Below are 20,545 nucleotides of genomic sequence, written 5' to 3' on the forward strand. Positions count from 1 at the left end.
GACCGGCGGAAATGCACACAGACTTTCCTGGCCTGCCTCAGGACATCCTGTAAGCCCGGGTACCTGCCCAAGAACCGCTGCACCACCAAGTTAAGGACGTGAGCCAAACAGGGCACATGGGTCATTTGTCCCTGTCGGAGGGCAGAGAGGAGGTTGGTGCCATTGTCGCAAACCACCATTCCTGCCTTAAGTTGGCGTGGCGTCAACCACCTCTGAACCTGCCCCTGCAGAGCTGACAGAACCTCTGCCCCAGTGTGGCTCCTGTCCCCCAAGCACACCAGCTCAAGCACCGCATGGCATCTTTTGGCCTGCGTACTTGCATAGCCCCTTGAACGCCTACGGAGCACCGCTGGTTCCGAGGAAGAGGCCATGGAGGAAGAAGAAGAGGAGGGGGTGGAGGAGAGAGGTGTGTCACAATCAGCATTTTGGAGGCGTGGTGGCGGAACAACCTCCAACACTACTGCACCTTGTCCTGCATCCTTCCCAGCTGCCAGCAGAGTCACCCAATGCGCCGTGAAACTTAGGTAACGTCCCTGTCCATGCCTGCTGGACCATGAGTCAGCGGTAATATGCACCTTACCGCTGACCGCCCTGTCCAGCGAGGCATGGACATTGCCTTCCACATGCCGGTAGAGAGCCGGAATCGCCTTCCGTGAGAAAAAGTGGCGTTTGGGTACCTGCCACTGAGGAACCGCACATTCCACAAACTCACGGAAGGGGGCAGAGTCTACCAACTGAAAAGGCAGCAGTTGAAGTGCTAGCAATTTTGCCAAGCTAGCATTCAACCGCTGGGCATGTGGATGGCTGGGAGCAAACTTCTTTCGGCGGTGCAGCAGCTGGGGCAGGGAAATTTGCCTGGTACAATCTGACGTCGGTGTACCAAAAGCAGATTGCCCACAAGTACTTGGCTGTGACACACCTAATTCTACACCTTCATTCCTCTCACTGCAGGTCTCAGAGAGGACTGAAGGTCTAGTGGGGTTGGAAATCTCAGCTGATGAGGAGCAAGGAGAGATCCTCTTTGTTCTTTGGTGTGGGTCTTTTAGATACGCTTGCCAACGAACTGCATGGCAGGTCAACATATGTCTGGTCAAGCATGTGGTACCCAAGCGGGAGATATTTTGGCCACGCGAGATACGCTTGAGACATATGTTGCAAATAGCAGCGGTGCGATCTGATGCACTCGTCTCAAAAAAGGCCCACACCAAAGAACTTTTTGAATAACGCGCAGAGACTGCAGCGCCCTGCACATGTGGAGCTTTGGGGTGTGATGCAGTCAATGTGCTGCCCTTAGGCTGGCCCCTGGAGGGCATCCTGCCTCGTTGGTGATGTGCTGCCGCCTCCTCCTCCTCCTCCTCCTCCTCCTCCTCCTCTCTCCTATCAGGCACCCACGTTGAGTCAGTGACCTCATCATCCCCTCCCTCCTCATCACTGGAGCAAACCTGGCAGTATGCTGCAGCAGGGGGAGCATGACTGCCAGATTGCTGTCCTTCTTGGGCACCCCCTCTGTCCGCGCTCATGTTACTGCCTTCATCGAGCTCAGTATCGTCATCAGAGCCTTCCAAACGCTGGGCATCCTCCTGGAGCATGTACCCAACACTGTGGTCAAACAGTTCGACGGAATCCTCATGAGGACATGGTGGAGCTAGGGAAGGAGTCACTGATGACATTGAGCTGAGGGAAGAGGCCGCTGCTTTGCCAGACAAAGCACCCTGGGCATGGGTGAGAGAGGATGAGGAGGATGAGGACGGCTTGGTCATCCACTCGACCAAGTCTTCCGCATGTTGCGGCTCAACATGGCCAGCTGCCGAAAAAAAGGCCAAGCGTGTCCCATGGCCACGTGCTGATGAGGATGCACCGTCTCCACGACCAGCACTAGACACAGAGCCTGCTTGCCCTCTCTTATTGGCTTGTGACTGTCTGCCTCTCCTTCTTGGCCTTCCAGACATACTAATGGCCTGTAGCTGCACTAAGCTGGGATAGAACACCTGTAATTTTCTTCAAGTAGCTTTATATACTGTAACCAGACAAGCCTGCCTGTCAGTAGGAAGATAACAGGAACGGATCTAGCTGTACACTGTGAGCAGGACGCACTGTACTAAATGTAAATAGTCTAGCTGCCTGACCGTGGTACTAATAGGATCAAATAGAACACCTGTAATTTTCTTCAGGTAGCTTTATATACTGTAACCAGACAAGCCTGCCGGTCAGTAGGAATTTAACAGGAACGGATCTAGCTGAACACTGTGAGCAGGACGCACTGCACTAAATGTAAATAGCAGGAACGGATCTAGCTGAACACTGTGAGCAGGACGCACTGCACTAAATGTAAATAGTCTAGAAGATAACAGGAACGGATCTAGCTGAACACTGTGAGCAGGACGCACTGCACTAAATGTAAATAGTCTAGAAGATAACAGGAACGGATCTAGCTGAACACTGTGAGCAGGACGCACTGCACTAAATGTAAATAGCAGGAACGGATCTAGCTGAACACTGTGAGCAGGACGCACTGCACTAAATGTAAATAGTCTAGAAGATAACAGGAACGGATCTAGCTGAACACTGTGAGCAGGACGCACTGCACTAAATGTAAATAGCAGGAACGGCTCTAGCTGAACACTGTGCGCAGGACGCACTGCACTAAATGTAAATAGCAGGAACGGATCTAGCTGAACACTGTGAGCAGGACGCACTGCACTAAATGTAAATAGCAGGAACGGATCTAGCTGAACACTGTGAGCAGGACGCACTGCACTAAATGTAAATAGCAGGAACGGATCTAGCTGAACACTGTGAGCAGGACGCACTGCACTAAATGTAAATAGCAGGAACGGATCTAGCTGAACACTGTGAGCAGGACGCACTGCACTAAATGTAAATTGCAGGAACGGATCTAGCTGAACACTGTGAGCAGGACGCACTGCACTAAATGTAAATAGTCTAGAAGATAACAGGAACGGATCTAGCTGAACACTGTGAGCAGGACGCACTGCACTAAATGTAAATAGCAGGAACGGATCTAGCTGAACACTGTGAGCAGGACGCACTGCACTAAATGTAAATAGCAGGAACGGATCTAGCTGAACACTGTGAGCAGGACGCACTGCACTAAATGTAAATAGCAGGAACGGATCTAGCTGAACACTGTGAGCAGGACGCACTGCACTAAATGTAAATTGCAGGAACGGATCTAGCTGAACACTGTGAGCAGGACGCACTGCACTAAATGTAAATAGTCTAGAAGATAACAGGAACGGATCTAGCTGAACACTGTGAGCAGGACGCACTGCACTAAATGTAAATAGCAGGAACGGATCTAGCTGAACACTGTGAGCAGGACGCACTGCATTAAATGTAAATAGTCTAGATAGAAGATAACAGGAACGGATCTAGCTAAACTGAATACAGTGTATATATATATATGCAACACCTGGGATGCATATATATACACAATACACTGTAAGTGCAGCTAACTGACTGACTGTTCTGCCTAATCTATCTAACTCAAATCAAATGACACTGTCTCTCTCTCTCTCTCTATCTCTCAGCACACCGGAACACACACTACACAGGGCCGCCGTGCAGGCGGCCTTATATAGTGTGGGGTGTGTACTAAATCCCCTGAGCCATAATTGGCCAAAGCCACCCTGGCTTTGGCCAATTACAGCTCTCTCTACTGACGGCGCTGTGATTGGCCAAGCATGCGGGTCATAGTGCATGCTTGGCCAATCATCAGCCAGCAATGCACTGCGATGCCGCAGTGAATTATGGGCCGTGACGCGCCACACGAATTTAGCGCGAACGGCCCATAACGTTCGCAATTCGGCGAACGATCGAACAGCCGATGTTCGAGTCGAACATGGGTTCGACTCGAACACGAAGCTCATCCCTATTCCCAATCAAGTGAGGCCACCCTTATGGTAGTCAGGGGGCAGAAACCCCTATCTGAGTGGACAGGTTCTCCTGATGCCGTGTACACACGACTGGACTTTTCGTCGGACTGAACTTTGAAGGACTTTTTGACAGAGTTCCGACGGAGTTCCATCGAAACGGACTTGCCTACACGCGATCACACCAAAGTCCGATCATTTCGAACGTGATGATGTACGACCGGACTAGAATTACCAGTAGCCAATAGCTGCCCTTGCGTCCTTTTTTGTCCGTCGGACTAGCATACAGACGAACTGATTTTTCAATCGGACTCCAGATTTGAAACATGTTCTATTTCTAAAGTCCAACAGATTTTTCGACAGAAAAGGTCCGATGAAGCCCACACACGATCGAATTGTCTGACGGATTTGTTCCATCGGACCAGTTCTGTCGAAAAATCCGGTCGTGTGTACACGGCATAGGACTCTTATCTTGCACTGCTCTTCTCAATATAAACATGTCAGAGCAGGGAAGATGGCCGTGGCTCGTGTTCGTGAACCAAAGCTAATTTTTGTGAACTCTTCTGTTCGCGAACTGAGTTGTTCATGAACAGAAGCGTTCATAAACCAATATGTATCATGTATTTTATTCTTATTTCCTGGTTACTGTTATTTGTGTCTTTTAATTAACAATATTAAGGCAACTAAAGTCACTAAAACAACATAAAAAAGTGTCCCCAGCAAAGAAGATAATTAGTTCTCATGTCTCCCACTGCCCAGCTTCCAAATCCCTGCTTTAGGTGTCCTTTTATGAAACTGTGGTAAAATACCGCGATTCAGTTCTCAGGCATTCTCAGAGGAGATCGCTCTCCTCTGAGTGCCTGTTTATGAAAGTGTGTAGATCGCTTCTCATGTTAAGTTGAAACGCCGGGAACTCCTGAGAACGGCTCCTCTCACTATAATCTCGCGTGATGTAGCGGGATTACAGTATGAGGAAGTATAAAATACAAAAGTTTAACACGAATCAGGACACATTATTCCCCAACATATTAATAAAATAATAAAGTTAAATTCCCCCTACACAATATACATTAACCTAATTATTAAAAAAAATTGTTTTTATCAATATTTAAAGATCATACATGTGCCTATTTAAATGTGAATGGTGTATAGTAAATGAATGTAATACACATATGTAATGCAGCTATACACCATTCATATATATGCAAAATACATTTTAATCATTAAAAGATAATTTTAATAAAGTATACAAGTATAAATATTTATTAATAAATTAAAATAAAATATATTTCATAATTGATAAACATAAAAATTGATAAACTGGTGCGATGCAAGAACACTGCGAATCCACTGCGGGTTCCCGCATCGCACCGACTCGCATGTCAGTTCACACTGCCATATGCGAATCGCTGGGGAGTGTTAATACATTATTAACGACACCCCCAGTTCAGCTTGCATATCGCACTGTGAACTGACAGTTCGGACATGAATCAGATCGCATATGTGTGAACACATATGCGATCGGATTCTGGTCCGAACAGAAAAAAGGGTCCTGTGCGTGTTTGCACCGAATGCGGTGCGATATCAGCCATACTATCTGTACGGCTAATATCGCACCGCACAGAAATCGCATGTAATGTGAATGACAGTGCGCTGCGAATTACATGCGATGCCTGTGCGATGTCTGGCATCGCACAAGTGTGAACCGGGCCTAAAAGTTAACGACACCCCCAAATCAGTTCGCATATCGCAGTGCGATCTGCAAACTCGGACAGGAATCCGATTCTGCTGCGGACCAAAAAAAGGGTCCTGTACGAGTTTGGCCCGAATGCAATGCAAATTCAGCCATACTATCTGTATGGCTGAAATTGCATCGCACAGAGATCGGATGTGATTTTGCACTGCAGTGCGAATCACATCCGATCTCGGACACCGCAGCAGTGGGAACCGGCCCTAAATCATATTGCATTTGCACCAAAATGGTACAGGACCCTTGATTTGGTCCACACTGGAATCGGATCGCATGAGTGTGAACACCCATGCGATCCGATTCCTGCACCATTACATAGTTCGCACTGCGATCTGTGAAATGATCTGGGGGTGTCATTAACTTTACATTGACACCCGCAGTGGTGTGCAGATGTCAATGTAGGTGCGATGTGGAAACCCACACAGGAATCACGCTGGTTCACTCATCACACAAGTGTGAACCCAGCCAGAGACACGAACATCTAAAAAAAATATATATATATCTATATATAGATATATATAGATAGATATATAGCTATTTATCTATCTATATATATCTATATATAGATATATGATAGATAGATATATATTTATAGATATATATATCTTTAACCACTTGCCGCCCGCCATATAGCAGAATGACGGCGGCAAAGTGGTTTCAAAATCCTGACTGGACGTCATCGCGGGGGCGCGCATCGCGGCGATCGTTGTTGCGGTGTGTCAGTCTGACACCCCGCAGCACCGATCTAGGTAAAGAGTCTCTGACGGAGACTCTTTACCACGTGATCAGCCGTGTCCAATCATGGCTGATCACGATGTAAATAGGAAGGGCCGGTGATCGGCTTTTCCTCACTCGCGTCTGACGCGAGTAGAGGAGAGCCGATCGGCTGCTCTCCTGACAGGGGGGGTCTGTGCTGATTGTTTATCAGCACAGCCCCCCTCGGATCCTACCCAGGACCACCAGGGAATCCGCCCAGGACCACCAGGGAAGCCGCCCAGGACCACCAGGGAAACCAGTCACACTGGACCACCAGGTATGCCCCCTAGACCCCCAGGGACATACTAATCAGTGCAAAGGCAGCTGCCAATCAATGCCCAGGCAGCTGCCAATCAGTGCCCACTCCAATGCCTACCACTGCCAGTGCCACCACGGATGCCTATCAATGCCGCGTATCAGTGCGGCGTATCAGTGCCCATCAGTGCCATGTATCAGTGCCAATCAGTGCCCATCAGTGCCGCCTATCAGTGCCCATCAGTGCCGCCTATCAGTGCCCAGCAGTGCCGCCTGTCAGTGCTCAGCAGTGCCACCCATAAGAACCCATCTTTGCAGCCTTTCAGTGCCCATCAGTGTTGCCTATCAGTGCCCATCAGTGCCCACCAGTGTCACTCAGTGCCACCCATGAGTGCCCATCAGTGCCGCCTATCAATGCCCATCAGTGCTGCATATCAGTGCCACCCATCAGTGCCGCCCACCAGTGCCGCATATCAGTGCCCATTGTCAGTGCCCGCTCATTGGTGCCACCTCATCGCTGCCGCCTTATCAGTGCCTGTCAGTGCCGCCTTATCAGTGCCCATCAGTGAAAGAGAAAACTTACTTATTTACAAAATTTTTAAACAGAAACAAAAGCAAAACTATTTTTTTTCAAAATTTTTGGTCTTTTTTTATTTGTTTCGCAAAAAATAAAAACCCCAGAGGTGATCAAATACCACCAAAAGAAAGCTCTGTTTGTGGGAACAAAATGATAAAAATTTAGTTTGGGTAGGAAGGTGTCTAAGTGCCCTGTATTGAAGTGGTTAAATATATATATCTATATATAGATATAGAGATAGATATAAATATATCTATCTCTATATATATATATATAGATATATATCTATGTATATATATATATATATATCTCTAGATAGATAGATAGATAGATAGATAGATAGATAGATAGATAGATAGATAGATAGATAGATAGATAGATAGATAGATAGATATAGATATAGATAGATATCTATATCTATATATATATATATATATATATATATATACACATTGAAATAAACACACATATATATATATATATATATATATACACTATAAATTCCTAACCTGCTGGTTTTGGGGTGTGTAATGGTGGTGAAGATATGCTCTGACTGTTCGGTGAAAGAAAGAAGTCAAAAGACTTCTTGCTTTCTCCAGAATACTCATCCAGCTTCACGCTTCTCTCTCTCTGATTCTCCACCTCTGAAATGGTAAATCAGAAAGTGAGAATTCTGCCACAGATCGCCAGTGAGGTGCTGAGATCACACCTTAATAAACTGGCCATTTCTGTGACAGTCAGTTACAGACAGGGGCGGACTGACAACTCATGGGGCCCCCGGGCAATAGGGGCTCATGGGGCCCCCTTAGTCCCCACCCACCCACACACAAGCCACACCCTCACAAAGCCCCACGTATATATTGCATGCTACATTACATGCATTGGTCACAGAATTTCTCTACTTCATGTTCAAAATAAATGTTTAAAGATTAAAGAAAAATAAACTCACTTTAACCACATACATTTACTGCAGGGCTGCGTCTCCTGTGAGCAGAATCATGTACAGGTACTTGATTCTGCACTTGCGGGTCTGCATGCTGTTTGACCTGCTGCCGCTGTGATTGGACACACCGAGAGCTAACCAGCGAGTCCGGAGGACCCCATGTCCGCCAGGCCCCGACGATCGTTTCCAACAGAGGCAGAACTGTGGTCTGCCTATGTAAACAAGTCCCCAGAGAGCCTCCCCTTACATCAGGGTCCCCAGAGAGCCCCCCCTTACATCAGGGTCCCCAGAGAGCCTCCCTTTACATCAGGGTCCCCAGAGAGCCTCCCCTTACATCAGGGTCCCCAGAGAGCCCCCCCTTACATCAGGGTCCCCAGAGAACCTCCCCTTACATCAGGGTCCCCAGAGAGCCTCCCCTTACATCAGGGTCCCCAGAGAGCCCCCCCTTACATCAGGGTCCCCAGAGAGCCTCCCTTTACATCAGGGTCCCCAGAGAGCCTCCCCTTACATCAGGGTCCCCAGAGAGCCCCCCCCTTACATCAGGGTCCCCAGAGAACCTCCCCTTACATCAGGGTCCCCAGAGAGCCTCCTCCTTACATCAGGGTCCCCAGAGAGCCTCCTCCTTACATCAGGGTCCCCAGAGAGCCTCCTCCTTACATCAGGGTCCGCAGAGAGCCCCCTCCTTACATCAGGGTCCCCAGAGAGCCCCCTCCTTACATCAGGGTCCCCAGAGAGCCCCCTCCTTACATCAAGGTCCCCAGAGAGCCCCCTCCTTACATCAGGGTCCCCAGAGAAACCCCCCATACATCAGGGTCCCCAGAGAGCCACCCTTACATCAAGGTCTTCAGAGAGCCCCCCCTTACATCAAGGTCTTCAGAGAGCCCCCCTTACATCAAGGTCCCCAGAGAGCCCCCCCATACATCAAGGTCTCCAGAGAGCCCCACATACATCAGGGTCCACTCCCCAGAGAGCCCCCCCATGCATCAGGGTCCCAGAGAGCCCCCCATAGATCTGGGTCCCCAGAGAGCCCCCCATAGATCTGGGTCCCCAGAGAGCCCCCAATAGATCTGGGTCCCCAGAGAGCCCCCCCCATACATCAGGGTCCCCAGAGAGCCCCCATACATCAGGGTCTCCAGAGAGCCCCCCCAAACATCAGGGTCCCCAGAGAGCCTCCTCCTTACATCAGGGTCCCCAGAGAGCCTCCTCCTTACATCAGGGTCCCCAGACAGCCTCCTCCTTACATCAGGGTTCCCAGAGAGCCCCCTCCTTACATCAGGGTCCCCAGAGAGCCTCCTCCTTACATCAGGGTCCCCAGAGAGCCCCCTCCTTACATCAAGGTCCCCAGAGAGCCCCCTCCTTACATCAGGGTCCCCAGAGAAACCCCCCTTACATCAGGGTCCCCAGAGAGCCCCCCCATACATCAAGGTCCCCAGAGAGCCCCCCCATACATCAAGGTCTCCAGAGAGCCCCCCCATACATCAGGGTCCCCAGAGAGCCCCCCCATACATCAGGGTCCCCAGAGAGCCCCCCCAAACATCAGGGTCTCCAGAGAGCCTCCTCCTTACATCAGGGTCCCCAGAGAGCCTCGTCCTTACAATAGGGTCCCCAGAGAGCCTCCTCCTTACATCAGGGTCCCTAGAGAGCCCCCCATACATCAGGGTCCCCAGAGAGCCTCCCCCCATACATCAGGGTCCCCAGAGAGCTTTCCCCCATACATCAGGGTCCCCAGAGAGCCTCCTCCTTACATCAGGGTCCGCAGAGAGCCCCCTCCTTACATCAGGGTCCCCAGAGAGCCCCCTCCTTACATCAGGGTCCCCAGAGAGCCCCCTCCTTACATCAAGGTCCCCAGAGAGCCCCCTCCTTACATCAGGGTCCCCAGAGAAACCCCCCATACATCAGGGTCCCCAGAGAGCCCCCCCATACATCAGGGTCCCCAGAGAGCCCCCCCATACATCAGGGTCCCCAGAGAGCCCCCCATAAATCAGGGTCCCCAGAGAGCCCCCCCTAAATCAGGGTCCCCAGAGAGCCCCCCATAAATCAGGGTCCCCAGAGAGCCCCCCATACATCAGAGTCCCCAGAGAGCCCCCCATACATCAGGGTCCCCAGAGAGCCCCCCCCATACATCAGGGTCCCCAGAGAGCCCCCCCATACATCAGGGTCCCCAGAGAGCCCCCCATACATCAGGGTCCCCAGAGAGCCCCCCCATACATCAGGGTCCCCAGAGAGCCCCCCATACATCAGGGTCTCCAGAGAGCCCCCCCATACATCAGGGTCCCCAGAGAGCCCCCCCATACATCAGGGTCCCCAGAGAGCCCCCCCTTACATCAGGGTCCCCAGAGAGCCCCCCCCATACATCAGGGTCCCTAGAGAGCCCCCCATACATCAGGGTCCCCAGAGAGCCCCCCCATACATCAGGGTCCCCAGAGAGCCCCTCCATACATCAGGGTCCCCAGAGAGCCCCTCCATACATCAGGGTCCCCAGAGAGCCCCCCCATACATCAGGGTCCCCAGAGAACCCCTCCCCCCATACATCAGGGTCCCCAGAGAACCCCCCCCCATACATCAGGGTCCCCAGAGAGCCCCCCCATACATCAGGGTCCCCAGAGAGCCCCCCCATACATCAGGGTCCCCAGAGAACCCCACATACATCAGGGTCCCCAGAGAACCCCACATACATCAGGGTCCCCAGAGAACCCCCCCCCATACATCAGGGTCCCCAGAGAACCCCACATACATCAGGGTCCCCAGAGAGCCCCCCATACATCAGGGTCCCCAGAGAGCCCCCCCCATACATCAGGGTCCCCAGAGAGCCCCCCATACATCAGGGTCTCCAGAGAGCCCCCCCATACATCAGGGTCCCCAGAGAGCCCCCCCATACATCAGGGTCCCCAGAGAGCCCCCCCCTTACATCAGGGTCCCCAGAGAGCCCCCCCCATACATCAGGGTCCCTAGAGAGCCCCCCATACATCAGGGTCCCCAGAGAGCCCCCCCATACATCAGGGTCCCCAGAGAGTCCCTCCATACATCAGGGTCCCCAGAGAGCCCCTCCATACATCAGGGTCCCCAGAGAGCCCCCCATACATCAGGGTCCCCAGAGAGCCCCTCCATACATCAGGGTCCCCAGAGAGCCCCCCCTTACATCAGGGTCCCCAGAGAGCCCCCTTACATCAGGGTCCCCAGAGAGCCCCCCCTTACATCAGGGTCCCCAGAGAGCCCCTCCATACATCAGGGTCCCCAGAGAGCCCCCCCATACATCAGGGTCCCCAGAGAACCCCTCCCCCCATACATCAGGGTCCCCAGAGAACCCCCCCCCATACATCAGGGTCCCCAGAGAGCCCCCCCCATACATCAGGGTCCCCAGAGAGCCCCCCCCATACATCAGGGTCCCCAGAGAACCCCACATACATCAGGGTCCCCAGAGAACCCCACATACATCAGGGTCCCCAGAGAACCCCACATACATCAGGGTCCCCAGAGAACCCCACATACATCAGGGTCCCCAGACTTAACCCCCCCAGAGGTTCCCCTGTACCTGGCTGTGCACCTCCAACCCAAGGGGGAGGTGGGAGATGGCGATCGGCTGTTCTATGGTGCCTGTGGATCTCACTGGGGCTTGTAGTCCTCCTTCTGATTCTGTACAGTGGATAGGGGAGGGGCCTCTGACCCGGGCAGCAGTCGGCAACAGCGTACAAGCAGAGAGTGAAACTTGTAGCTGCCCGGGTCAGAGGCCCCTCCCCTTTCCACTCTACAAGCTGGAGGAGAAATACAAGTCCCCGGGAGATGCTGCGAGCACCATAGAGCTGCTGATCGCCGCCTCCCACTCCCCTCACTGCATCCCAAACTGAAAGAGGAGATGCCCGCCTCACCCCCCCGCACCCCCCCCCCGCGGCAGTCGGCAGAACGGCTCCACCGCAGCACGCCCAGCAGCATACCCCTAGATCCGACGAGCATGTCTCCCGGGCCCCCTACTGGCTGCGGGCCCTCGGTCGGCGTCCGATCGACCGAATGGTCAGTCCGCCCCTGGTTACAGATTCTCACTGTGCTGAGATAATCAGTGGAGAACATGTTCTCCGCTGATTATCTCAGTTTCATAAACTGGTAATGACCTGAGATCAGCGATGAGACTCGGGATCGCCGCTGATCTCAGTTTCATAAAAGGACACATCTAACTCATCAGGGAGTGTCAGTCTCCTGGTTCTTGTTGTGTGCTGTGGTTTCTCAGGACACGGTGGTGACATAGGGGCTGAATCGGATTATCAACCCACTGAGTGCAATGTAAAACCAGGAATCCAATGATCCCTCAACTGTCGGATTCTAAAGGTTCTTCCAACGGATGCTTGTTTTAAAGAGATAATAAAAACTTTACATATGCCCACTGAAGTGACTAGTCTTAGGTGATACACAGTGCTGAATGAAATCCTCCTGCATAAGTTATACCTATGTATCTGCAACCTTCTCTCTTCTACAGCCTTCCAAAGTACACAATTTAAAAGATATTTCCCAGCTTCCAGGAGGCGGCTGGCGTGGATCTGATGTCACACACTGCACAGCACAGAGCTGAGTATAATCTGAGACCTGATTGGAAAGAAAGGACACATTCCCAAATCTACACAGCCTCACTGGGAAATATGTACATTTGAGGCTGTTATTTACCTATTATGTGCTGTCAGACGTAGATAGCAGAGAAACGAGAAAGCAGACAGGATCCATAATAAGTACTGAGGCAAGTACACACTATGCATATGCGGATACACTTTTTTAATTTTTAATTTCAAAGGTTTGCAACCACTTTAAATAAAGCAGAGATCAGTGGCAGGGATGAAAGAGAAGTGTTATTATCTCCTTTTTTATTTTAGGGACAGGGTGATTTAAAGCAGACCAGTCATCACTGGGCTACTGCAAGAACAATAAAAATAGCCTTAAATTATTGCAATTGTGAAAGTATGCTTTGCTTGCTCCCTTGTTAAATTTCTTCACACTGACTCTCAGAACTGAGATACCCCCTAAATATGACAGTTGCTGCCCTGGCAGCTGACTTACCTTATGCTGTTGTCTTATTATTATTATACAGTATTTATTTAGCGCCAGCAGTTTGCGCTGCGGTTTACAATGTAAAGGGAGACACTACACCAACAGTACAATTCAAAACAAGAGTGTTAGAGGAGCCCTGCTCCTGCAAGCTTACAATCTAAGAGGGAGGGGCTGGTGAAACAAAAGGTAGGGACTGTGAGGGATGAAATGATGAGGGGAGTAGAAGACTTGGTTGTTAGCTGGAGGCAGGATAGGCCTCCCTGAAGAGATGAGTTTTCAGGGTTCGCCTAAAAGTGGACAGAGTAGGAGAGAACCGGACAGATTGGGGTAGTGAGTTCCAAAGTATTGGAGAGGCTCTGGCAAAGTCCTGGAGATGAGCATGGGAGGAGGATAAAAGGGAACTAGAGAGCAGAAGGTCCAGGGAGGAGCGGAGAGGACGGTTTGGGTGATATTTAGAGATAAGATCGGTAATGTAGCTCGGAATGGCTTTGTACATTATTGTTTGTGTTTTGAATTTTATACAATGGGCAATGGGAAGCCAGTGGAGGGATTGGCAGAGAGGAGTGGCGACACTGAACGGTTGGTAAGGTGGCTGCAGCATTCATGATAGACTGAATAGTGGATAGCTTGCGGAGAGGTAGGCCAATGAGGAGGGAGTTACAATAGTCAAGGCGAGAGATAACAAGGAAGTGAATAAGTTGCTTAGTGGTGTCAACGGTTAGAAAGGGGCGTATTTTGGAGACGTTTCAGAGGTGATGTCTGGACGATTTGGATAGTGATTGGATTTGGGACTGAAAGCACAGGTCTGAGTCTAGGATTACACCTAGTAACTTGGCATGAGGGGAGGGACTGATGGTTGTATTATTGATCTTCTGGCTTCTAGCAGACATCTATGAGTTTATGATATTTAATACTGTTATGCACTCTTGGGAGCTTGGAGTTAGCAGCTTGAGGTCTAGCAGCTGAGGCTCCAAGTACACAGGACGCTCAAAAAAGTCATTCTGGACGTCGGATTACTAGCAGGAAATGCTGCTTCAAAAACGCACTTTTAGCAGCCTTTTTTAAAAGCGGTTATACGTGTTTTTCAACTTCAGCATTTATGAGCAGTTTTTTTTAATTACACCAGCTTACATTCAGCTCCAAAAATGCTGAACGCTCATAAAAGCACATTTATGCACATTTATGTGCAATTTTCAGCTTTCAGCGTTTTTGTGGTCAGAGGAACTGCTCTTGAATTCGATTTTAGGGTGTTCAGACAACAACCCATAAACTCCCCTGCTGTTAAACGTCAAAAAACGTCCATGTGTGCATGGACACATATGATAACATAGAGGGGAGTTTAAGGGCTGTTAAAAAAAGCCTGAGATTGCAACAACTCAGGGCACCTCAGCCCTGACTACATTCTGAGAAATTGTCTTATACTCAGTAAGTACAAAGGAAATGGAAAGTATCAATATTTCATACGTAAGCCCATGCAAGTATAATAATTTAAGAATAAGTATTAAAATTCTCGCAAAAAAACCTAGTTGTGGCATGTCCTCATAAACAGTTTTATTGTTCTAGGTTCCCAGGAGGTAGCAGAGGGTTTCATGCAACTAATTACCGGTAATCTTTGCTGTCACATGGCCATATAACTGTTTTTACAAACAAATAACTACTTTCTTTAGTTTACAGCCTGAACCACCTCATCAAACTGATCCAATAATTTTACTTTCAATAACTTTTTGGGGAAAATTCAGATAGATATAAATCTCAGTAATCTTTACAACTGTCAGAACTCTGGCACAGGCACATCCATTAACTTTATGTAAACATTCAGATAAGGGCTACTGGCAACACAAACTTATATTGAGGATTTCATACCTTTCTGCTTCATTTACGTGTACTTCATCATCTTTAAATTCTGTTTCATTAGCATTTAGAATTTGGCTAACAGTGGCAACTGCAGACTGGCCCACCTGGGGAATAGAACGAAAGTGTTATATTTGTACACATAACTGGAAATCAGTTAGGAGCTGGAAAAATTTGATCTGGGAGGCTCAAGCAGCTGGAAATACAGCCACATGTGGGCAGCATGGGCAACTAAGCAATATAAAAGCATAAGAAAAAGCTACAACCACAATTACAATTTACAATATGTGTCATATGACCTATTTCCTGGCAGCATAGAAGCACACTGTAGGATTTGTGGGATACATGAAAAATATCATCAAAACTGTATAACATTGTTTTTTCACACTGTGACATGGCCAGCAACAAAAACCTGGCAGAAATCTGTTGGTAGTCTTTAAATAACTTTTGTCAGTGTAATATGTATGCTGCATTCTTTGGATAGACATCTTGTTTAAGAGAGTGTATATTGCTGACTGCATGGGTTTTCTGATGCGCTGAAGATTACAGTGAGGGAAAAAAAGGTATTTGATCCCCAGCTGATTTTGTACGTTTGCCCACTAACAAAGAAATAATCAGTCTATAATTTTAATGGTAGGTTTATTTTAATAGTGAGAGGCACAATACCAACAAAAATATCCAGAAAAACGCATTTCAAAAAAGTTATAAATTGATTTGCCTTTTAGAGAGTGAAATAAGTATTTGATCCCCTATCAATCAGCAACATTTCTGGCTCCCAGGTGTCTTTTATACAGGTAATGAGCTGAGATTAGGAGAACTCTCTTAAAGGGAGTGCTCCTAATCTCAGCTTGTTACCTGTATAAAAGACACCTGTCCACAGAAGCAATCAGATTCCAATCTCTCCACCATGGCCAAGACCAAAGAGCTGTCCAAGGATGTCAGGTACAATATTGTAGACCTACACAATGGGCTACAAGACTATCGCCTAACAGCTGGGTGAGAGGGTTACAACAGTTGGTATGATTTTTTACAAATGAAAGAAACACAAAATAACTGTCAATCTCCCTCGGTCTGGGACTCCTTTGAAGATCTCACCTCATGGAGTTTCAATGATCATGAGAACGGTGAGGAATCAGCCCAGAACTACATGGGAGAATCTTGTCAATGATCTCAAGGCAGCTGGGACCATAGTCACCAAGAAAACAATTGTAAACACACTACGCCATGAAGGACTGAAATCCTGCAGCGCCTGCAAGGTCCCCCTGCTCAATAAAGCACATGTACAGGCCTGTCTAAAGTTTGCTAATGAACATCTGAATGATTCAGATGAGAACTGGGTGAAAGTGTTATGGCCAGATGGGTTCTTTTGCATTAACTCAATTCGGCGTGTTTGGAGGAGGAGGAATGCTGCCTATGACCCCAAGAACACCATCGCCACCGTCAAACATTGAGGTGGAAACATTATGCTTTGGGGGTGTTTTTTCTGCTAAGGGGAAAGGACAACTTCACTGCATCAAGGGGACGATGGATGGGGCCATGCACTGTCAAATCTTGGGTGAGAACCTCCTTGTCTCAGCCATTGAAAATGGGTCGTGGATGGGTATTGCAGCATGACAATGACCCAAAACACATGGCCAAAGCAACAAAGGAGTGGCTCAAAAAGAAGCACATTAAGGTCCTGGAGTGGCCCAGCCAGTCTCCAGATCTTAATTCTTATAGAAAATATGTAGAGGGAGCTGAAGGTTTGAGTTACCAAGCATCAGCCTTGAAACCTAATGACTTAGAGAGGATCTGCAAAGAGGAGTTGGACAAAATCCCTCCTGAGATGTGTGCAAACCTGGTGGCCAACTACAAGAAACGTCTGACTTCTGTAATTGCCAACAACGGTTTTGTCACCTAGTACTAAATCATGTTTTGCAAATGGGTCAAATACTTGTTTTACTCATTAAAATGCAAATCAATTTTTAACTTTTTTAAAATGCGTTTTTTTTGGATATTTGTTGTTATTCTGTGTCTCACTGTTAAAATAAACCTACCATTTAAATTTATAGACTGGTCATTTCTTTGTCAGTGGGCAAACATACAAAATCAGCAGGGGATCAAATACTTTTTTCCCTTACTCTATATCACAGTCAGCTACTGATTGAGGATCACATAATTAACTGAATAACACCCCTATTTTATAAAGCAAGAGTATCAATACAAGAGCCTAAAGTATCTACCAACTCAAAAGATAGTACATTATAATAATGCAAACTTTGAAGTAGCACTATAGGCAAAACTTTTTTTTTAATTTTCGATAGAGCAAGAGAGGGTTATAACCCCTGTCAGATTTTTTTCGCCATCCGTGTCCCATTGTGGAGATCTCCCTTCACTTCCTGTCCCATAGCCAAACAGAAAGTGAGAGGAAATTGCCTAAAATTAATCTCTTGGGGCCCCTAGGTCACCAGAACTAGTGTCCCCCTTGGAAGATTTCCTCTCTATTACTTTTTTGGGGACAACCCAAAATTTGGGATTTTTTTTAAACTTTCACTTTCAATGATCATGGTAAACAGGACAAATAGAGAGGGTCAATCTCCCCAACATGGGCACAAAGAGCACTGAAAACTGACCGGTGTTCTAATCCCTCTCCACTTTATGAGAAATTAAAATAAAAGTTTTGCCTTTAGTTACACTTTAAATCTTTGACAAAAAAATGACAATCTAAACACCTTATTTTTTAAATTTGTGACTTTTAGGTCCCCTGCCTCCAGTTCCAAGGACAGAGACTGAATATGAGAGACTTGGTTACTTCTGCTAATGTCACAGTTTCTAGGAGTGTTTTTGCTTAATGGGTCACCGTCACTCTAGTGGCGATAGGGCTGGGTGGAGAGCATAGCAGCATCAATCTGACTATGGGGCTACAGGAATTTCATGCATTGACATGACATCCTGCAGTTCCCAAGTAGGAAGAGATGCAAACTGACAAGGCTAGGACAGATCTGCTTCTGTTCCTAGCATGGTTATAAAGAAACACAAAGGGGATTATAAAGAAGAATGGCAGCCTGATCACAGGATTTTGACTTATCTCCAGTTTGAAATTAAGCCCTGCTCCCATTACTAAACTATCTGATGCTAGAGCCTCTCCTGTCCGTTGCAGTTTTAGCTTTTGACATGTTATTGACAGGGCTTTGGTTTAGTGGCAGAAAGCTGTGGATCCTAACTGACCTGGAAAGAAGCATTTTTTTAAAATCAGATCAGGTTCGCTTTAGAAGAATATCTAGAAAGCAAAACATACATACCTCTTCTGTAGCATTCGATAGAGTCAGTAACCTATTCACAATCCTAATTGCATTTGTGATATTCTCTGCCTGCAGACTTGTAGACTCTGAAGTCAGGATCTGAGTGGTGGCTGCAACACGTTCAGCATTTTCTGTGTCTATTTGTGTCTAAGTGAAGAAGGCATTCAGGTTAAAAGATTATATCACATTGTAATCAAATTGTAATCACATTGAACAACAAAGTCACAAGCAAGAAGAAAGACTTCTTCAAACAGCAGTTGTCAAACTACTAGATTTATGGGGTCTCACATAAGAGTCTCATGTCCTTCAAAGAGTCACAGATAATAATTTATATTTTAGTTATAAAATAGCATGTTTATTTTGTACTTTCATAGCTCTTTTCTCTCTGGGGACTCAAAGTGCTTTGGAGATGAGGCATCTTAGGCAAACTCAGTTGAGACAATAAACCTTCAGGAATGTCTTTGGAGCATGGGAAAAAACCAGAGTACCCAGATGGAACACATGCAAGCACAGGGAGAACATGCAAACCCACGCAGATAATGTTCTGGTCAGGGTTCAAACCAAAAGCCCCAGTGCTGCAAGGCAGAATTGATAACCACTAAGCCAGTGTGCTTTGTGTACTAACAGTCACGGAAGGGTCAGACAAGTCAGCCACTGAGCTGAAATGCCCCTTCATCCTTAAGGAGGAATGGGCTGCCTCCATCATATCTTTAATTATTACCTATTGCTATAAATTCTCCAATATGGATGTTCTCATAAAGTAGATCTCGAACCACACTATACAGAGAGGCCTTGATGAGGCAGTGTGGTTTCCATACATATACAGAGTTTCCCAAAAATGTATACACAATTTTAATGATTATAAAGTCAGTGTTTTTTACCATACAATTCACTTTCAAATTTTTAAATTCAATACATAAATCAAATTTTTTATACAGTGCCTGTTCTCAAAACAATGACCATTCTGGTCCAAGCATTGCTGATAATGTGAAGGAATATTATCACAAACACTGAGAATAATTTTGTTTGCTATTTGGGCACATTCTCTTTCAAAGGTTATTTTTAATTCATCAACAGTTGCCGGCCTTTTAGAATACCCCATAAGTAAAAGTTCAGTGGCATGAGGTCTGGTGAGCGCAGAAGACACCACACCTGTCACTCCTGGTAAATTAACATATTCCACCATATTGTGTGGATTCTAATGCTGACCATACACTATACGAAAAATTGGGCGAAAAAACGTTCATATAGACACTTCTTTGGCTTTTCGGCAAGTTAAGGGGCACAAATCGATAATCATTTGTGACATTTTTGTGGAAAAAAAAAACAAACGTCAAGTTTTGAAAATGTCTGCCGAACGTACGATACATTGCAAGGTTAATGTGTTTCCCGTCCGAACTGTCTGCACTAGGTATATGTAAAAAAACAAACAAAAAATTATTTATTTATGTCCACTGAACGATTTATCGGTCATTACATGATGGCACCATCGTTTGCGGTCACGGTCGAACGTTAGTTTTTTGAAAATGCGTTCGGCCGATTTTTCGTATAGTGTATGGCCAGCATTAGGTACCTAGTAGGTGCAATTGTGGTGGTTTATTGAACCAGCTGCTAAGTACAGAAAAAGTACACTTATGTATTTTATTTAAAAATTTGACAGTAAACTAAGAAATACTGACTTTATAATCATTCGAATCGTGTATACATTTTTTGGGACACCCTATATACGTCCATATGTGCAACTTAATCCTCAGTTTTAATGCAAATTGTTAGACACTGTAATTTGTTTTTTCTTTCTGGCTAGCTCGCAAATATGCTGTCTAAAGACCTTCTTCTATGTGCACCCTACACTAAAAGCTAATTTTATTTGGGTTGGTTACCAGTTTTGTTTTTCCTCTAACTTAATACCTTTGTTGGTAAAATAGATACAGTAAAACTATAACCAATATTTTTCCAGAAGGCTTGGAAGTGTGAGTTGGTATGCATCAAATGCCAAATTTTTACTTCCAGTTTTATCCTAAATAACATAAGGTGCAAATGTGTATACATTATCTTAACTTCCATACCAGCTTTGCAGATGCCAGTGAGGAAAAAATTACTGTTGAAAAGAAAAATGATGTCCTTAGACCCTATGTGTGCCCCTGCTGCTAGAGGAAACCAAAAGAAGTGTAATGGTACATTAAAAACTACATACAACATCCAGGTTAT

General features: G+C 47.0%; 1 protein-coding gene across 1 annotated transcript in view; it reads right to left on the reverse strand.

The window, feature by feature from the left end:
• Positions 1 to 20,545, reverse strand: part of ADGRG7 (adhesion G protein-coupled receptor G7) — a 76,934-nt gene that overhangs the window by 27,513 nt on the left and 28,876 nt on the right. Inside the window, exons 5-6 of the mRNA XM_073616954.1 lie at positions 18,338 to 18,484; positions 15,069 to 15,163 (exon numbers count right to left, since the gene is read on the reverse strand). Coding sequence (XP_073473055.1) covers positions 15,069 to 15,163; positions 18,338 to 18,484 — 242 coding nt within the window. The remainder of the gene's footprint in view (positions 1 to 15,068; positions 15,164 to 18,337; positions 18,485 to 20,545) is intronic.

This window comes from Aquarana catesbeiana, linkage group LG02 (assembly GCF_042186555.1).
Source record: "Aquarana catesbeiana isolate 2022-GZ linkage group LG02, ASM4218655v1, whole genome shotgun sequence".
Classification (NCBI taxonomy): Eukaryota; Metazoa; Chordata; class Amphibia; order Anura; family Ranidae; genus Aquarana; species Aquarana catesbeiana.